At 32.8% G+C, this 19,484-nt stretch overlaps 2 protein-coding genes across 2 annotated transcripts; both read right to left on the bottom strand.

Moving 5' to 3' along the window:
- Positions 1 to 7,588: 7,588 nt before the first annotated feature.
- Positions 7,589 to 15,335, bottom strand: LOC145315452 (uncharacterized). Its single transcript, XM_080155435.1, has 15 exons — positions 15,298 to 15,335; positions 14,776 to 14,832; positions 14,418 to 14,503; positions 13,323 to 13,639; positions 12,998 to 13,111; positions 12,285 to 12,518; positions 11,807 to 12,036; positions 11,377 to 11,476; positions 10,853 to 10,997; positions 10,271 to 10,340; positions 9,732 to 9,839; positions 9,203 to 9,266; positions 8,542 to 8,676; positions 7,939 to 8,052; positions 7,589 to 7,602 (listed from the first exon to the last, which is right to left on the bottom strand). The coding sequence occupies exons 2-15, from the start codon at positions 14,824 to 14,826 to the stop codon at positions 7,589 to 7,591; spliced, it is 1,782 nt and encodes a 593-aa protein (XP_080011561.1). The 5' UTR covers positions 14,827 to 14,832; positions 15,298 to 15,335.
- A 666-nt stretch (positions 15,336 to 16,001) lies between these two features.
- Positions 16,002 to 18,686, bottom strand: LOC145315451 (uncharacterized). The gene is made up of 6 exons (XM_080155434.1): positions 18,538 to 18,686; positions 18,303 to 18,378; positions 17,594 to 17,667; positions 17,173 to 17,253; positions 16,539 to 16,594; positions 16,002 to 16,140 (listed from the first exon to the last, which is right to left on the bottom strand). The coding sequence occupies exons 1-6, from the start codon at positions 18,613 to 18,615 to the stop codon at positions 16,002 to 16,004; spliced, it is 504 nt and encodes a 167-aa protein (XP_080011560.1). The 5' UTR covers positions 18,616 to 18,686.
- Positions 18,687 to 19,484: the final 798 nt, after the last annotated feature.

Here is a 19,484-nt window from a genome sequence, read left to right as displayed (position 1 = left end):
GCGTCTATCTTTTATAGGAGCAGAGGAAATCAGTTGTAAAGAGTTTAAGCAGCTAAAAAGGTGCATTGAAGCAGTCTTTAGACGTTTTTATACTTTATTATACTCCACATTGATGGGAATGTTGACAAGAAATTTCAGTCCTCTATCTTTTATAGGAACCGAGAAAATTACGTTTCACCAAAAAAGTTTCAGACGGACAGATGAACAGACGGATGTTTCAAATTATGGAGTAGCTTCGCTACTAAAAATGTTAAAATTTTAGGTTAAAGAACAATAAAAAAAGTTACAAAGATAAATGATTAAGTACAATACAAAAATAAAAGGTTTCTACAAATTTGAACAAGTCTAATGAATATCATAGACAATGAATTAATTTAATAGACAATGAATCATTTCTGAAAATGAAAAACCCTGCGAAATAAAGTACGAGGCTTAATTTTATGTTTTCACATTTTAACAAATTATACAGGTGCGTGTACAGAAACTGGAGGGGGTGGGGGGTGGCGAGGTATATAACCCACCTTTACTCTTATAGCCTTGCTTTAAGTGAAAAAAACAGGTATTTACTTCCAAAAAAGTAGCCTTAAGATTATGATACTTTTTACTTTTTAAAACTATAATGCTTCAATAATGCATGGATTCAATTTATGGGGTATGTAAAATTAACTGTAAATTAACATGAATAACCAAACCGGATTACGTTTCCTAAGCTAATCCTACAAGCTACCCATGAAGGGCTGATCTTCAGCACATTTACATAACTTTGTACCTAAGCTATTTTTTTTTGTTTAAATTTAGGATTTAGGAGAAGTTCAAATTAGGTTAGTTTTTTATTTAATTTTTGTGTGATATTCTGACTCCTTTGTAGGGAAAAGAAAAGATTGAAGATTGATTTTACCCTAATTTTCTCTTAATCAATAGAAGCTGCTGTTAACATGTTGATTATTGTCAATGCTTTGCATGGACGTCTAGAGCCCACCCTTTTATATAATATCAAATCATCAGGTATATAAAGGGATAAGACAATGGCCGATAAATTGATGCACATCCTCAATGATGACACACAAAATTACCTTTTCTTAGATTATAATTAGCGGTTGAAACGTTTGGACACTCATCTTAATGAACCACCCTATCAAAATTCAATATAAGTCCCCAAAGTTGTTAAACCAACGAATAAGAAAATGGTTTTATAAAACTTTGGGGACTAGTATAATAAACAGTTAAATGTCCCCTCCCTCCCTGAAAATACCCCTAAAGCGAGGGCCTTGCCTTCATATCTAGCCATCCATCCAGCTATCTATCTATCTATCTATCCATCCATCTATCTTGATATCCAGCCATCTAGTTGATGCCAGAGTTGAAGAAAAGTGAAGCCAACTTTGTTTTTTTATAGAGAAGCACAGTTGCTAACAAATTTACACTTTCTGTCAGTCGTATTTTCCTATATGTCCCGTTGAGCACAGATTCCAGGCTCCCTTAATTATAAAATGAATTTAAAAAGGGGTTATTTTTGATCAAGATAGGCTAGGTTATTGGGTAGCCACACATCGTAAGAGCCCTGCATGGGTTAGGTAGAAGAAAAAACGACTATTTTCTAAAATAAAGAAGGGGAGTGTCAGTGCTCGATAGGCACTTTGAGGGAAAGTAAATATAAATCATGATATAAAAAAAGGATTTTTTGTTTTGAAATGTAAGTCTAAATCGCAACTTATGGATGTTAACTTATTTGTTTATATTTTGTGTATATAATGCCGCGGGACATTATGTAGTTGTACTACTATGACGTAATTTATCCTGGGGGCAGAAGCAGTCTGCACAGAGTTTCAATAAACAATACAAAAAGTTGAGGTATGGGATAGCACAACTCTTGATAATTGATATACTTTTTTATATTTTGATAGGTGAAGAAGCAATCTACAATCTACATAGAGTTTTAATAAACAGTACCAAAAATAAAATTGAGGGCATGGGATAGCGCAACTCTTGATATTTAATACATTTTTAATATACTGGGGCAATTATAAAATAGTATAAGAAGTGATTCTGGAAGTATCCATCAACACAATAATATATACAAAAAATTGGTGTGTGGGATAGTGCAACTATTGATATTTCATCTACTTCAAATGTTTAGGGCTAATCTAGAAATTGTATTCAAAATTAGTGCAAAGGAAGGTGCAACTCTTATTCTTTTCATATATGAAAAAGTGTAATTTTGAAAAACAAAGTTTATCTTATATGAAATGTATTCTTTTCCATAAAATGTTTCTGACATTTATCAATCATTTCTAATTAGAAAAAAAATAATTTTACACAATAAATTTAAATTATTGTCTACACTACAGAAACACTTTCTTGCTCTCTTTCTCAAGTCTTTTGTAGTAGACGTTGAGTAAATAAAAAAAAGAGTCATAATTAATAAAAATTAATAATAAGCATTTATTAACAAGTTAATAATTATCCTGAGAATAATTAATTTAAAACAATTACCTAAAGAGCAGCAAAATACTGTTCTGTCTTTCCCTCTAACTGTTTTACTAACATCTTAAGGGACAAAACAATACACAATAATTTTGTTTATATCCCCTGTGATGATAATCAAAATTTCCCCTGTAGTGGATTGAAATTATTGAATAAAAGTTTGGACACTGCTAGTTTAAAAGCACCAATCAAGATTTGATAAAAATCCACCAAGTTTTTAAGGCAAATATTAAAAGAAGTATATATAAAACGTTGGGTACCAGTATAAATTACAATCAAAATCCTCGCCTAAACTAGTCACTAAATTACTTAAATGTGCATTTGCAAAATGTGCAACCCTCTTATTTGTTTGCTCTATGGAAAGTATCCTATAGTAGACTTGTATAATAGTTATTTCTCGTATCGCATTATAAACGGCTTTCCGCGGATATAGAATGTACAATTATAAGATTAAAACTAGTTTTTTTAGCCCCGAGGTGCCGGAGGCACCGGCTAAAAAAACTGGTTTTAATCTTATGATTGTACATTTCTATATTCGTAGAAAACTGGATATAATACGATGCTAGACATAGTTTTTTCGTATGGATGAGAACCGGTTCCTATCCACCGGATTCGAATGAATACGAGAAATATACTTTTCTCAGTCTAGCACTAATTCATAAAATATTATGGTCTACAATATTAAAAAAAAAATCGTAAATATATTTTTAAAATCTGATACAAATTGTTATATTATATAACAAAAATGAAAACATATCCCTATAAATCATTTATGTAGCTTTTATATCAAACATATGAATTCAGTCAAAATGTCAAAAAATATCGTTATGTCAGCTTTAACAACTTTTATTTGTTGATACCATGATATGGTCGAAATTTCGAACAAATGCTGTCAGTTTTGACAGGGATTTCACAAAATACTCAACTAACATGTTCTAAAAAATAACCTAAAAATAGACCAAAACAAAGCTTCCTGAATATTGCAGCCTTTATATAAGGTCCAGACTTTCATGGACATACAAACAGACACACATTGAGTACTTTATAGTACTTTAAATTTTCTTTACTTTTCCATAACCACTTCTAAAGATTACCCCTCTCTTTATCCCCTAACTTTTTTTCTTTTTCAACCGCTACAGCTTTCCCTTTTCTTGGCCCACAACCTCTCACCCTCCCCCCCCCTTCCCCCAACAACCGCCAACAGCGGTGTTGTAGTTGTTCTTGATCCTGTTGGAGTTTTTATATTCAGGGACAAGGGATGTACAACTAGAATCAGGAATGTTGTGTCCTGTTCAAAGAAAATGCAGTGTTACAAAACATTATCCTTTTATATAAAGTAGTAAGGTTTTTTAGTCTGTAACCAAGTTTTGAACTACTGAACCGATAGAGTTCTTCATTTTAGAGAAGCTTAACTTAAGTTCCAGGATGGTTTTAGGCTATTTTTTATGTACCCTTCCTATCACTTTAAATACGGAGTGCCTAGACTCTTCTTTGTTGTTTTGTCTGAAGCTTTAGATTTCAATAACTACTGAACCGGTAGAGTTCTCCATTTTATGGAAGCTTCCCACAGGTCCTTGGATGGTTTTAAGCCATTCTATTTTCGGATTTATGCAGGAGTTTGTTTGATTTATGCTATAACTCCCTTTGTAAATGCAAATACAAACTGACAAGCTAATAAAGAAACAAAGCCTACAAATAATTTGTGGTTCTATGATCCCTTAAGCCGTGTTGTACAAATTATATTGACCAGGGCCTTATTATTTTTCTACTACAACAAACTACTACGGTGGTTGGGGGGATTGTTACATAGGGGGAGGTCACAGCGTAGGCAAAAAGCATGCTTTTGCTTAGGGTGTGCTTACTATGTAACAAGGATTGCATTTAATTGAACCACATTTATTTTAAACTCCTAAAAAGATTAGCCTGTTTATAGGTCAAGACATTCGCAACATTTAGAGTCATAAACATAACATAGCAATTTAGAAAAAGACATAATAACGAAATATCAAATTTATTTAAAATATATACATAATAAGGTTGTACTAAAGATTAGGACCTAGGGGAAACTGTCTTGCTTTCAAATTTTGTCAACAGAGTTATAAATATCATATTAATAACTAGTTGATGCACCCCCTAGCATATAGTTGCTCTGTTCAAATGGACAAGGATCAGAAAAATAGCCTAATACCACTCCAAGTCCTGAATGTAATCAAAGCCTAAAACGATCTCGAGACTTATCTGAAGCTTCCCGGAGAAAAGAGAACCTAATAATTTCAGTGTTTATTAAAATCTTGAGTATTAAACAAAAAACCGTATTATTTATAAATTTTTAAATACCCATTGGTGGTAACCCCTAAATAATAGTTGTAAACCTTCCCAGGTCCTATGAGAAGCTACACTGTAAAGGAAATCCTTATCGGTTTAGTGGTTACAGAGATCATCTGGGAAAAGATAGATAGATATCTTGCTACTTTTATATAAGGATAGTATATTTAATCTAACAGGTTGAAACGTGAGAACGCTATCTTACTCTCTTGTTAATGTTACTATTGTTTGTCTAGCGTCTGAAATTTTGAAAAATCTTGCATCAACAAAATGATGGCCACAGCCACAAAGCGTCTGAGTTGAGCCACAACATTTGATCTTACAGTCTTGTACGTTGTGTAAAATAAGAGGGCCACAATAAATCTGAGCTCAGCCACAACATTTGATTTTACAGTCTTGTACATTGTGTACTATGAGACGGTCATAAAGCATCTGAGTTAAGCCACAACATTTGACCTTACAACCTTGTACGTTGTGTACAATCAGAGGGCCACAATGAATCTGAGCCACAACATTTGATCTTACAGTCTTGTACATTGTGTACAATAAGACGGTCACAAAGCATCTGAGCTCTGCCACAACATTTGATCTTACAGTCTTGTACATTGTGTACAATTACAATAAGACGGTCATAAAGCATCTGAGTTAAGCCACAACATTTGACCTTACAGCCTTGTACATTGTGTACAATTACAATAAGACGGTCACAAAGCATCTGAGCTCAGCCTTGACATCACAGTTTTTGTACATTTTAAATGTTTGGAAGTAGTTTTGAACTTTTAATATTTAAAAAAAGCGTAAAACCATCCAAAGACTTGAATCTGAAAGTAAAATGGCCTAAAACCACCATAGGATCTATGTGAAACTTAGCTACAGAGAACCCAATCAGTAAAGTTCGGTGGTTATCGAGGTCTTACGCTTCAGACAAAAAAACTTACTTCTTTATATAATAGGACATGTAGGCCACTTTTAAGCATTTGAGTTCAGCTACAACACTTGCCTTTAAAATTTTTGCACATTAGGCCCCTCAGAAATGCTTGAAAGTACAATCTGTACTTTATCTATATGATGGACACTGCCAAAGAGCATTGCAATTTTGTACATTTTATTGAATAAAGGTGAATTATGGGAACTTGTTAAGCTGGTGACAAATTATATGGTCTTGAATTGACACTAGAACTGTATCATAGCAGACTTTGATTGAACAACTTTTTATAGAAGTATAAATACTGTGAATTTAGGTGTGCCAAATTAAAACTGACGTGGCGCAACTAGATGTTGGTGAGGTGATGAAATAGTATCGATTCTTGGCCCAAATTCAGCTGCAGCCGTCTGATCGAGCGGCTTTTTAGTATTTGTACCAGCTGAAATACGCAATAACACAGCTTATACAAAACTAGCAGTAGCAAATAGCTGCACGGATTTGGAAAGCTGGGTAGCTTGAAGAAAGAATCAGCCGCAGCCAACTTTGTGTCAGTCACCCTCAGCCTCTATAAAAATATGTGTAAGATTTTGTGATTTTTATTTTTTATGTGTTTTTACGATAGGTATAAGTTTTTACAAGCAGGATAGAACATGTTTTTATTCAGCGGAAACAAATCGGATTCAAAAACATGGTGAAAGAGTATAAGTTTCTCGTATTCATTCGAATCCGGTGGATAGGAACCGGTTCTCATCCATACATAAAAAACTATGTCTAGCATCGTATTATATTCAGCTTTCTACGAATATAAAAATGTACAATCAAAAGATTAAAACAAGTTTTTTTAGCCGGTGCCTTCGGCACCTGGGGGCTGAAAAAACTAGTTTTAATCTTTTAATTGGACATTCTATATCCAAGGAAAGACGTTTATAATACGATACGAGAAATAACTATTAAACAACACTTATAATTTTATTTATTCCTGTCAAAACCTTTACAAACATTAATTAACAACATAATTTAACAAAAAATCTAATATATCAAGCTTTTCACTGGTTTGGTTCATGATGAAATTTCAAATATCTACATTTTATATCAAATTTTCAGGTACTAAATGACAATAAATTAATAATAGATTTCACAAAAAACAGACCTTTACTTTAGTATACAACTTTCATAGATTAATTTAGGTCCATGAAATATACAACTTTCTTAGATTACTTTAGGCCCATGAAAGGTGCTTGGTTCAATATTCAATATCTTAGATTACTTTAGGCCCATGAAAGGTGCTTGGTTCAATATACAACTTTCTTAGATTACTTTAGGCCCATGAAAGGTGCTTGGTTCAATATTCAATATCTTAGATTACTTTAGGCCCATGAAAGGTGCTTGGTTCAATATACAACTTTCTTAGATTACTTTAGGCCCATGAAAGGTATTGGTTCAATATACAACTTTCTTAGATTAATTTAGGTCTATGAAAAGTGCTTGGTTCAATATACAACTTTCTTAGATTACTTTAGGTCTATAAAAGGTGCTTGGTTCAATATACAACTTTCATAGATTACTTTAGGTCCATGAAAGGTGTTTGGTTCAATATTCAATTTCTTAGATTACTTTAGGCCCATGCAAGGTGTTGGTTCAATATACAACTTTCTTAGATTACTTTAGGCCCAGGAAAGGTGGTTGGTTCAATATTCAATTTCTTAGATTATTTTAGGTCCATGAAAGGTGCTTGGTTCAAGACCTATTCAATTTCGTAGATTAATTTAAGTCCATGAAAGGTATTAATTCAATATACAACTTTCATAGATTAATTTAGTTCCATAAAAGGTGTTGGTTCAGTGTACAACTTTCTTAACAGTTTATGCCTGGATGTTAAAAGATACTTTATTAAATATCTTGTCTGTCGCAGTCAAAATTTTTAAAAAGCCACTTTCCCTTGGACTTCCTCTTCCCTCCCATAATTTTACAAAAATTGGTACTTTCCCTGAAATTGCCTAGCAAGCAGAGAACCTTCATCCCCTTATTTTTGAAAATACATAACAGTTTTCTCTTCAGTGATCTAACCATGCTGGAGCAAATCTGTACCCAATACAACTTAACCTAGCCTAGCGCAAGGTAAAAAACTACTCTTTATTTTCACTAATTTTATAATACGGGGAGGGGGAGTACTGTGCCCGACTAGAAAATATGAGGGCAACTACCTGCAAGTAAATAATTAAAAGTATCTTTCCTGCTCTTTACAGTTGTTCCCTCACCAGATCCAGCTGTTGATACTGCTGGTCCCAGAGGATCTTTTTCGGTCAAGTCATTTCTACCTGAAATGCCATTAATTAGTTAATCATATTTCAAATTTCAGGATTTTTAGGTTTTTTTTAAGGGCGAACCTTTTCCGTAATGAATTCCGATACATTCATGACGGATAGTTCTTATATAATTTAGTAATGTTTGAATTGTCCCATCGATTCCAAACTTGGCATGATGATGCCACTAACAGTTAGTTACAATTTAGAAAGCTTAGCAAAGCTGCAATCCATTTCAAACAACTTGATGTTGTAATTATTTTGACAAAAAAAAAATATTTATAAAATAATGATCTTATCATCTAATTTTTAATAGGTATAATAATAATTCTAGGACGATTAGGCAATATGATTATATATGTAACTGTTAGTGCGTCTGTCTGATTGATTGAGCTACGCTTTTATGGGTGTTGTCATCCTTAAGGTAAAATTTTTATATTTACTTTATCCTTGAACACTGAACTTATGTACAGACATTTAGGGCAGAAAATTAGAGACTTATACCTGAAGAACCTTGCTCATATTTGTGTTTTTGGTTGATGTTATTTTGTTCAACGCCACCACCGCTGTTGACTGTTGTGGGTTTGAAAACAAACTTGAATCTTTTCCGTGGATGTGTCTCGTAATCAGTTGAGTTCCCTGTTCAAAAGAAAAATCATAATTATAGAAACTTTAGTACATTTCATCCATGTAGCATTGAAAGGACAAGACACTACGAAAATTTTAACAAAATAATGTGGAGCTTAAGGTGCCTATCGTAGCTTTAATAGTTATTTATAGCATCGTAATATTGACAGCTTTCCACGGATTTTAAAATGAAATTTATAAGATTTTAACCAATTTTGTTATCCCCAAGGGCCCGAATGCCCGGGCTAACCAAACAAGAATTAACATGATTTTATTCTTGTATTCGTGGAAAATTGTCTGTTATACGATGGTTTACATAATTTTTAGTATGGCTAACAACTGGTTCTAATCCAGCGGATATTAATCAGTTTTGAAGCAATTCTGGAAAAAAATAAGTGGCCCAACCTACTCCATGGCGACTTAAGTCAAACCAAACACTAATCAACACCCCAAAAGAAAAAAAAATAGCTTCATAAAAGTGGCCGATAAAAAAGGGAATCTATTAAAAACAGAAAATACAAAAAAAATGTAGGTATACCTGTATCATTTTGGTTTCTAGACTCTTCATGATCCTGTTGTGCTCCAAGCCCCCAAGACACTTCCTGAACAATTCGTAGTTTCAGACCACCAGAACGCTATTTGGTTCAGTGATTTCATTTATATAAAACATTTCATTTTTTATTTTATATTCTGGGTGTAACACATTAGAAATTGTTATAGAATTATATTTTATGTACTAGTGGCTAAGCCCTTGGCCTCTAGGATAGGTGGTGATGGCGTTCCACTCAACAAAAATGAAAAACGTATTTTTCTGGGAGTAGAGCTTCTATGATCTTTTTTCTATGAGATGTTGTTGGTGCATAACTGCATAAAACCTTCCTCGAAAAAGTAAAAAATCAGCATGTTTTAAACGGATTTTCAGGTAACGATTATAAGAGTTATCCTCTTAAATTTGGTTTTTAAATTTTTGAACTTATTCTGTTCAGAAGTTACTTGTATTTAAGCTACAGACAAAATAAACCTTACTACTTCATATAATAGGATATTATTTATGTGAAACTAAGTGCCTGTGCTTGGTGATTAGAAGGTTTGAGTCTGAACTGACCAGCTTGGTTAGCTGCAGTCTGTAGAGTCTCCAGTCTAGGTTTATTCTCTTTTTCTTCAAAATCAGGTTTCTAAAGCATTTTTTTTGTTTCTTGGTTCATTTTTGGCTAGAACATGAAACGTTAATTTGAAGTTTATTCGATAATCAGCAATTATAATTCGAATGGTGTTTATTACACTAGTCCCCAAATTTTTAAAATAACGTTTTTTTATTCGTGGGCTTAACAACTTTGGGGACTTTTTATCAAATTTTGATTGGTTGGCTCTTTAAGTTGAGTGTCCAAAGGTTTCAACAACTAATTGTAATCTACAGAATGGGTATATTTGTGTATCATTATTGGGGATGTACATCTTTTTATCAGCCATTGTCTTATCCATTTGGATAACTGAGTTTGTTTTTTGCAACAACTTTTTCTGCACTATCATACATGTACCTAAAAAGTACCAAAGTTTGACGATCAGACAAAATCTAGTTACAGAGAAGATGCACTATTAATAATACCTGAAAATCGGATGAGGTATTTTGTCCGAAACCAAACTCAAGTTTTCTTTTGTTTCTGTCCTGATGACTCCTGAATAAATATAACGTGAAAAGTGACTGGAAATTATACATGTACGTGGACAGGAACACAAAATTCCCTCCCCTACTTTTAATTTAAAAAATGAAAAAAAAGGAGAAGGGAAAGCTAGAAAGGGAGACGAAGAATTCATTTCTGTACCAGCTTTTAAAATGTATATAAAGTCAGGACTTGAAAGAGCTAAGAAGGTAATATTAGATTTTAAGTTATTGTCAATTCATATTTTACTTTTGCTTTGAAATACTTCCCCACCCATTCTCTAATATTTCATGTTTTGTTTAGAAATAAAAGACGGGTTGGGAAGGGTTTGAGCAATGCTAGTTGTTTAAAGATATTTTGTTGTAGCGAAGTATCTCGCTAACCACTGCTGAACAGACACTGTGAACTTACTTATAGGTCCAGGCAAGGTTTTTAACTATTAATGTGGAGAGTATCTCTCAACCCTACAAAAAGAAATCGCCCCTAGAAAAGAATGTCCCCATAATATATTTTTTCTTTTTACTTACCCCTCAGCATAAGGATAATTGAACTGAAAGCCTGACTGAAGAGATGCTGAATGAGCAAATGCAGTCGGAGGCTGCTTGTAGGGAGTCTTGTTACTCTTCGTTCTGTCTCCGATGCTATGGCTGGGGTTCATGCTTGTTGGGGTACCTGAAAAAGCGATTTTTAATCATTTTAGAAGGAAACGGTTTGAAAATAGGGGGGTAGTTTTCCGGGGTTTTTTATTGCTTTATGTCAGGTTAGAAAGTTGAACTTTATTGTCCTAGGTATTTAAAAACAAGAATAGGAAAATAAGAATAAAAAATCGTTGTCTAAAAAGTTAAAAAATCTGCATTTTAAACAGATGTGTGGACTTTCTGACAACGATTCAGTTGCTACGCTTTCTAGATCTTATCTAACTGTTACAGGACTCATCATCCAAAGTTTGAAATCGATAAGAGAATTCAAACATGCATAGATTAACGTAAAGAGCTAATTGTGGTCCTAATAATATTTAAGCTTCGCTTTTAATAAAAAATGACACCCTTGCCTGGAGTATTCATCTTCTTTCTTTTTAACTTCTTTGGAGTGGAGCCAAATATTTTGAGAACTGAAGCAAATCCTTTAGCATCGTTGTCTGATGCATCTTCCTAAATATTATAAAGAAAGGTAAATCATGTAGTAGCTAAGCTGAAACTGCCACTTCAAAAACGAAAAAAAATAAAATTGCAGAACTTTATAGGCATACTTAGCAAATAAGTTAAGTTTAAAGGAAAATTTTTGAAACAAAAAAAAATTCTGGCATTTCGCATACAGACGGACAAACCATACAAATTAAAAAAAATATTGGTTGAAAATGTTAAAACTTAAGGTAGAAAAAAAGTATAACGAGGTAATATTATCTAACCTTTGCCCTTACCTAGCAAAAAAAAACATTCATAATTTATTTTAAAAATCCAAGAAGTAAATTTTAGACAAACTTTTTCTTCATCATGTAGCTCTGGAAGATTAAAAGTAACACTTCGCTTTTCCTTTTTCTCTCCATCAGATTTCTTCAAGATAGAAGAGAGTTGCTTCTTTGTACTAGCTTCATTCTCGTTGGATTCAAAGTTTGGAGCCTCATAATCATCCTTGTGGTTGCCATTGGAGCCTTCAGTGTTTATTGCTACTTTTGCATCATTGGCTTCGTTAGATTTTCCTTCGTTAATGCCTGGACAAATTAATTTTGATGGTTTACCCCTTTAAGTGTCGAATATAGATTTCCCTCCCCAGTATTTTAAATTTAATTGAAAATAAGGGGGGGGGGGGTGATTGTTGGTTGTTAATTTAATACTGTAGATAAGGTTAACAAATAAATTAAGTAAAAAATAAGCTACAAGTACAGGTTTAAGACTTTTAATAAAAGGAAAATTTTAAAGTATGAATTACTCCAAATTATAAATGGTTAAAATATTCTACCTTTTGCAATGCCCAATTTATATTCCTCTAAACTTTTCTTTGATTCTTCAAAAAGCTGTTTTGTATTATGTTCACTGGATTTATTAGAATCAGCTTTATTGTTCATTGAACTTTTAGTTGTATCATTAAGATGCTCATTAAGATTATCCCCTAAGGTAGGGAATGTTGCCAGCTGTCCAGGACGTGAGTATGATGGTCCATTACCAGATTTGGATGATGCCACGTTTTGTTGACCTAATTTGTTAAAATTGATAATGAAAATAAAAAATCCAAGGGGGGGGGGGGGGGGGTGAGGAAGGTTTTGGAACAGTGACTCGAAAAAAATGGTACCAGCAGTTTTATTTTGGGTGTTTCTCCCTTAGTTTTTAAATGAGATATAATTGAGTCAAAACCCTTATAATAGTCTTACGAATCACGATAATTCCCCCCTACTTAAAAAAAGCATTATCCCCACCAAGTTTCGCTAGTCTAGCAGTTTTTTTTTATATTTTGTTAAAAATTAATTTTGTTTTTACATTTTCAACCAAAGTCGGACAACATAGTTAATCTACAAACGATATATCTTTAATTGTTATGAAAAAATGAACTCTAAAAAATCATGCTTCCACTTGTGTCTTAAAAAATCACTACCTATATTACAAAAAACTCTATGATCAGGACGAACGGCTACAAACTAGTTTAAGAAAAGGTACACCACAATTAAGATTTCTTACCAACCAAGGAGGACATAGTAGAAGCAATTGATCCTCGTAAGCTTGCAGTTGTTGTAGCACTTGAATAAGCGTTTATTTTTGGTTCTTGGGGGTTATACATTGATGATGCATGCCCTACTATCACAGAATAAAAATATATGACAGTAAATTTTCTGAAGCAAAAGATCTCTGTTACAGACGTATTAATTGAATTGTGTATTTTTGAACAAACCATCACAATTCTATAAAAATAAAAATTTTCTTTGCGTTCTAACATTTAATGACAAATGCTGTGTTTTAAAGTTTTATTTTATTGAATGTTAGGTAGTCATATTTTGATCTGTGCCTGTGGTAGATTGATTTGGAATGTTTCGGTTCCAGGTATTAGAACCCAGGTACTGCTGGTTATTAAAATCAAGAACATTCTGGTTATAGCTTGATCTTGGCTGGTTATATCTACCGCTTTTCTGGTTATAATTTCTATTATAGCCTACATCAGACTGGTTAAATCCTTGTCTCTGCTGGTTATATGTAAAATCTTGCTGGTTATAAGCAAGATTTGGCTGGTTATGACCTTGCTGCTGTTTTGGATCAAACGGCTGTTCTCCAGGTATAAGACCGCTAGGATTAAACCAGTCACCATTTGGTGTCACAGATCTATTTCTAAAAATTAAAACATGGTATACTCTTAATGGAAGAAAGAGAACTTCAAAATTATTTTGTAAATTGTTGTGTTTGTGTAGTTTAGATTTAACCAAAGCATTTAATTACATGCGAATAGCCTTGATTCAAATTGATAGAATTTTAAACTTTGACAATAATCGGTCAAGTAATAAGAAGAAAGCTACGAGATTAACTGTAAGTCTAACATCTGATTATTACTTCAAAGGTCATTTCTAAACTTTCCAAAAGTTCTATCTCATCTCTATAAACGAGTACATTGTTATCATAGCTAGGGTCGTTCCGTCCGTCCGTAACGGTTGGCTCTTTTCGTTAATTTTGACATGTTAGGATTGTCCTATCGTTTTGAAACTTTGTATAATGATTCTTATTACAGTTAGGTAGGGTTTAGAAGCATAGCCACTATATAATCGTTAGCAGAAAGTTTTTGACAACATTTTTTGTATGACATAATCATCCTATTCATCTGATTTTGGGAAAATGATTACTAGGACAACAAGGTACACTATTATAAGTAAAATATCTCTATAATCAAATCGTAAAAAAGAAAGCATTCCCTTTTACTGTATCATGTATTTACACAATTTTACAACCAATTTACTTACAATTCTGTTTTAACTTACAAATTAATGCACTGCCTGTTAAGTTCTGACACTCTACAAGAGCATATGTTCGTTTGTCCTTCCTTCTGATTATAGAGCTTCGCTTTTATGGATGTTGTCATCCTTGTCTTAGGTAAAAGGAAGACAATTTTTTTAACCTGTTTGTTAAAAAAATGACTTTCTTTTGTTCTTCATACAAACATTTCTTTATTCTATCTGTCTCTCTTTCCCAGTTGGACTTCTCCTGTAACAGAAATAAGAAACACTCTTTTTAGCTATCTGAGGAAGAAAAGCAGGGATCTTAAGGGATAAGGCATTGACTATTATTTGATTTACAACCCAAACAAATAAGGTTCGTAAAAGAGTTTTACTCCTAACAAATGAGAGAACGTGATTATAAAACTTGTGGTACCAGAATAATTTACAATCAAATTCCCCTCCCTCCCAGATTGGGAAGTTTTATTAAATCTGCATCATGTATTTATCCCTTTACTGAAAAAAATACAAGAATTCTACCTTGTTGAACTTTTCTTCCTGTTCCTTCAGCTTTTCTTTGAAGCTTTCCATCTCTCTTTATTATAAAAAAGTGAATAAACTCATTTACATGCACTAGAAAGTTTTAGCGACTCCCATGAAGATTAGGTTTATAATGTTTACACGCACTAGGTGGTTTTAGCGATTCCTGTGAAGAATTTTTTCAATGTTTTTTGATGTTTTTAAAAACATTAAGAAAAAAAACTTCGAACTAAAAAACGTCGAGAAAAAAATCCTCCCATGAAAACATCCAATAATGTTAATGCACATTTTTCTATATAGCACTCCTTGTAAAAATGATTATTACCATTTTTAGTCTATGACTAAATTCATTAGTACCATAAACTAAAGAGACATACTGTAATTGTGACCAATAAAAAAATCTAAATATTTTACAAGAATTGTAATTTATAAATATGCTTAAATACAACTTACAAAATTTAAAAATTAGTTTTTAATGACACAAAAAAATCTTCTAAAACGCATTTTTTTCACTTTGTTCCTGTGAAGTTTCTTTTCAAGTGATTTAGAATACTGATCTGCTTCCTGAGTTTTCCATGTTTTTAAGTTTATTTTTATTAAAAAAAAAGAGAAAGTTTTTGTGGTCTTATTTCTATTAGAAGGCTAAATTTTTGGGTACAGTCCCTTTCGTGACAACGCTGCTTAAGGGGGCAATTCGTCGTATTTTTACAGCAGCTTTAGATAGGTGATTGCCCCGAAAAGGTTAGAGCCCCGCGCAGGGGCTAGAAATAGGGAAAAGGCTACTGTGAAAATACGACGAGACGCCTCTTAAGAGCCATTGTCACAAAAGGGACTATACCCGAAATTTTCTGTGTATATTCTCTATACCAATAAGCATCCAGTACACAGTCATGATACAGAATTAAAAATACTAAAATTTTCGTGATTTTTTCTGTAATAGATTTATTTTTGATACATAACCACTGAACATCCGCTATTTAAATAAATCTTTCCGTATCTCACTTCTTAATTTTTAGTTTTTTCTAATTATAGCTGTTGTCATCTTTGTTATTCATATTTCTACTTTACAAATTAAAACCTAAATATCTAAAAATGCTACTAAGCCAAAATATCATATCATATACTGTGATTTATTGACAATATTAGCCAAAATTGAATTGTTCTGAAAAATAAAACAAATGTGCTTTTTAAACTTTGATAGACAAATTATTTAGGAAAAAAAACTTTTAACAATTTTCCTTGGCTCTTGAGCTAGAGTTATCCTGGAATAATTTTCGCATCTGTTCATGCTCAGTTTGGAAACTGTTTGTCAACTTCTTTATATCCTCTTTAGATTTTATCTTTAGATCATCTAGCTCTGTCTCCCTAATATTATAAACATAACAATTGATATTAATCTATCGGAAAAGATAATGAAGATAATAGTTTCAAGTGATTTATGCATTCTAGACTTCAATAACACCTTTAACTATTGACTATAAATATTTCATTTCAGGCGTAGCACAATAGCTCGTCGATTGGAAGATGATGGATTCGTATCTCATCTCAAACTAGGCCATAACAAATGACGAGAGCAGAGGAAATGCCTTGTCCTAAAAAATGACGCAACTAATTAACACTCAGATATGTACACATTTGCCACGCAATCAAATGGATGGTTAACTGCAAGAGTTGCTCCAAATTGTAATAAACCATTTTCAAGAGGTGTTATTTTAGTATACTCAATTTTATCAATTACATCTTATTTGTTGTGCAAAGTTTACCTTTTAGATAGAAGAATAGTCTGTTTGGTATATTTCTCTTCAAGCTGTACTATCCTAATATAAAAACCTGTAATACTTAAAAATATTTTTCCTAAATGTCACACAGTTAAAAAAATAAATGCTTGAAAAAAAGGGGGGGGGGCGTAATGACATTTAAACTTAAACCGTGAGCAAAATAGTCTAAATATTGAGCTAGACACTTGATTTTTGGTACATAAGCCTAGTCTTATAGATACTACAACTAAATGAAAAAGAAATTCAAATTTCAAATTTTTCTTTTAAAGTTAGGTAAGAAAACCCTGCGGAAATAGAAATTTTAGGCCTTTTTTTGGCCTGTTTTGGTGTAATTTGATGTAAAAACTCTTGTTTTTTCTTAAGTTTTTTTTCCTTAAACACTGTATGTCTATTCATAAAGACATTATTTAAGATGATTCAGGAAGTTTGGGACCAAAACTCAAAAAACCTATATTTGATATATGACACACAAACTTTAGAAAAAATGCACTTTACTCCTGCGAGCCACCCACCTAGCCCGCTGGGGTCGGTCCCTGACTTGCTGAATCATCTTAAATAATTAAATTTGGATAAGGACAATAAATAGGTATTTTTTAACATTGAAACAGGTTTTTTCCCTCGAGTTTAGAACCGGTATTTGTTTGAGTTGGGTGGACAATTCTTTTAACAGTTCAGTCTGATCCTTTATCTCTTTACTCATCTAAATATATTTGTTTAAGGATTAAAATCATTTTACGATTGAGAAGTTTTAACTGTTTTAAAAGTAATTTTCTTTTAAGTAACGAAGCCACTTTATAATTCACTTTGTTTGTCTGTCCGTTCGTCCGTCAATCAGTTTATAACGCTATGGGGTAAATATAGTTTTTTCTGCTGCTATTGAAGACAGACATGCTGAAGATTTCGGTGAAGATTCCTATGACATAAGCGCATCTAGTCTTTACAATATTGTTGTCTGTCTTGCATTCTAAGTCATATTTTGCTTATTTCACCCTTTAATTTAGCAACCCTTGTTTTAAGGTCCTATTTAATTGGATGCTGACCTTTTCGAATAGCTGGGCATCTTTCTTTAGTATAACATCAACTTGTGCTAATTTCTTCTCATCCTCCAACCTTTTCAACAGACAAATTTTTTCTTGCTTAACTTTTGGAGGAGACTTAAATTCTACAAATTAAGAATTAAGTTGTTTAGCTGTTTGACAACACAAAATCAATTTAAATCTCTTTTTAAATATTGTTCCTATTTTACCTTCTCCCTAAGATGTGTAATTTGTCTATTCCAGCCAGGAGTGGATAATTCATATATAAAAGTAACAGAATGTATGTCTGTCTTGGCATTACCAAAGGATCTCGATAACAGCTAAAACTATAATGTTTCTCATAGGTCCGGGTAGGGTTTATAACTATTTTGGGGCAGAGTACAACCACGCTTCTTATAGAAATTGACCCTAGAAAAAATGACCCCCCCCTCAAAAAATATTATTTCTTTATATTTTCTTTTAAAACTAAAATTCAAATGGGGCTGGTCGACTCCACCCCTTCCCCTACCTCAAATGCCCATAGTGGCCTCTAGGGGAATATCCGCTAGTATTGCATAAAGTGTTAACATATTTTTTTAGTTTATTTTTTTGGGGGTATACCCTCCATCACTTTACAACCTGGCCTTTTAGATATCCTCAGAAGTAACAGCAACGAAAACATTCACAAAAAAGTTTAATTTACACAAAAAGACATAAAATTTATCTTTCCTTTGTTTATTGAGTTTATTCCAGCCCAGGTTGAGTTGTCTACACTTGATCAACAGATCCTGTAGATCTTTGTCAATCACCTGAAAATAGCAGGTTTTAAAAATGGCTTTCAACAACATCCTCCAATGAGCCCTAGAGCTGAGTCCGTTTTACTCATGGATGTAAAGGGAGAAGACAACCGATGAAAAATGTAAATGAGAAAGGGTAAATTTGACATTTACAAAACAAAGTCTACTGACCTGACTACCACCACCATCATCAGCAGCTGGTAGCTCCTGGCCAATAGCTGCCGCAGGTTCTGCGTCTTTTGGTGTCATGTTTGATTTCGTTTCCTAGATCTTAATTAAAACCAAACATTTTATATTCTGAAAAATTCTGGTTCAACTAACGACACCCACTGCTTACCATACTTTCCTACTGAATGAAAAAACTTACCAATAAATAAGGTCCACGTTAGCAGCTTTAGATTCTTACCAGTACCCGGTAAAATTTAACCCCTTAATTTATTTTTAAAAAGGCCTTTAATATATTGCTAGAATCTGGAATCCGTCAAAAAAAATACGAATCCGGAATCCACGGATTAATCCGTATTTTTTTTGTCGGATTTTTGTAAGAATCCGAATCCGGTCCAAAAATGGACGGATTGCCAACCCTAGTTTAAATTCCCATTGTCGTATCCCCGCACAATTCTAAATAAACTTAAATTCTATATAAACTTAAACAAGTAAATCTTAAGTTGATCAGTAGCTTAAACTCTTGAAACACCTTAATATAGAAAGCAGCATATACAGGATAAAGAATACACCTGGATATTGTTAGAGGGGACAAATTTTCGTCATTTGAGGTTACTTATATGGATCCTATTTATTTGTCATCTCGTTCATTTAGAATGAGGGGATGGTGGGTATCGTTATTTTGGCCCGCTGCGAGTTTTACTTTATTAGAGAACATGAAAATCTGGCGTAACATCAAAGTAATTATATATCCATGAAAGCGGCCCTTTTTTATTCAATTATGATTTCTTTCGGAATTAAATAGTTTATTCTGCAAGTAAAGTGTCATTTTAAAGTTATCAATTCTCCGAAATTAAAAAAAATCCTTCGAAAGTGCGAGAAAAAAATCCCATTCAATTTGAATTTAAAACATTTTTGTGCATAAGTATTGACGCATCAGCAATGTTTAAATG

The sequence above is a fragment of the Acartia tonsa genome, chromosome 4, assembly GCF_053477335.1.
Source record: "Acartia tonsa isolate MP-2025a chromosome 4, ASM5347733v1, whole genome shotgun sequence".
Lineage (NCBI taxonomy): Eukaryota > Metazoa > Arthropoda > Copepoda > Calanoida > Acartiidae > Acartia > Acartia tonsa.
The sequence above is the reverse complement of the archived record's forward strand: the minus strand, read 5'-3'. Positions and strand labels throughout refer to the sequence as shown.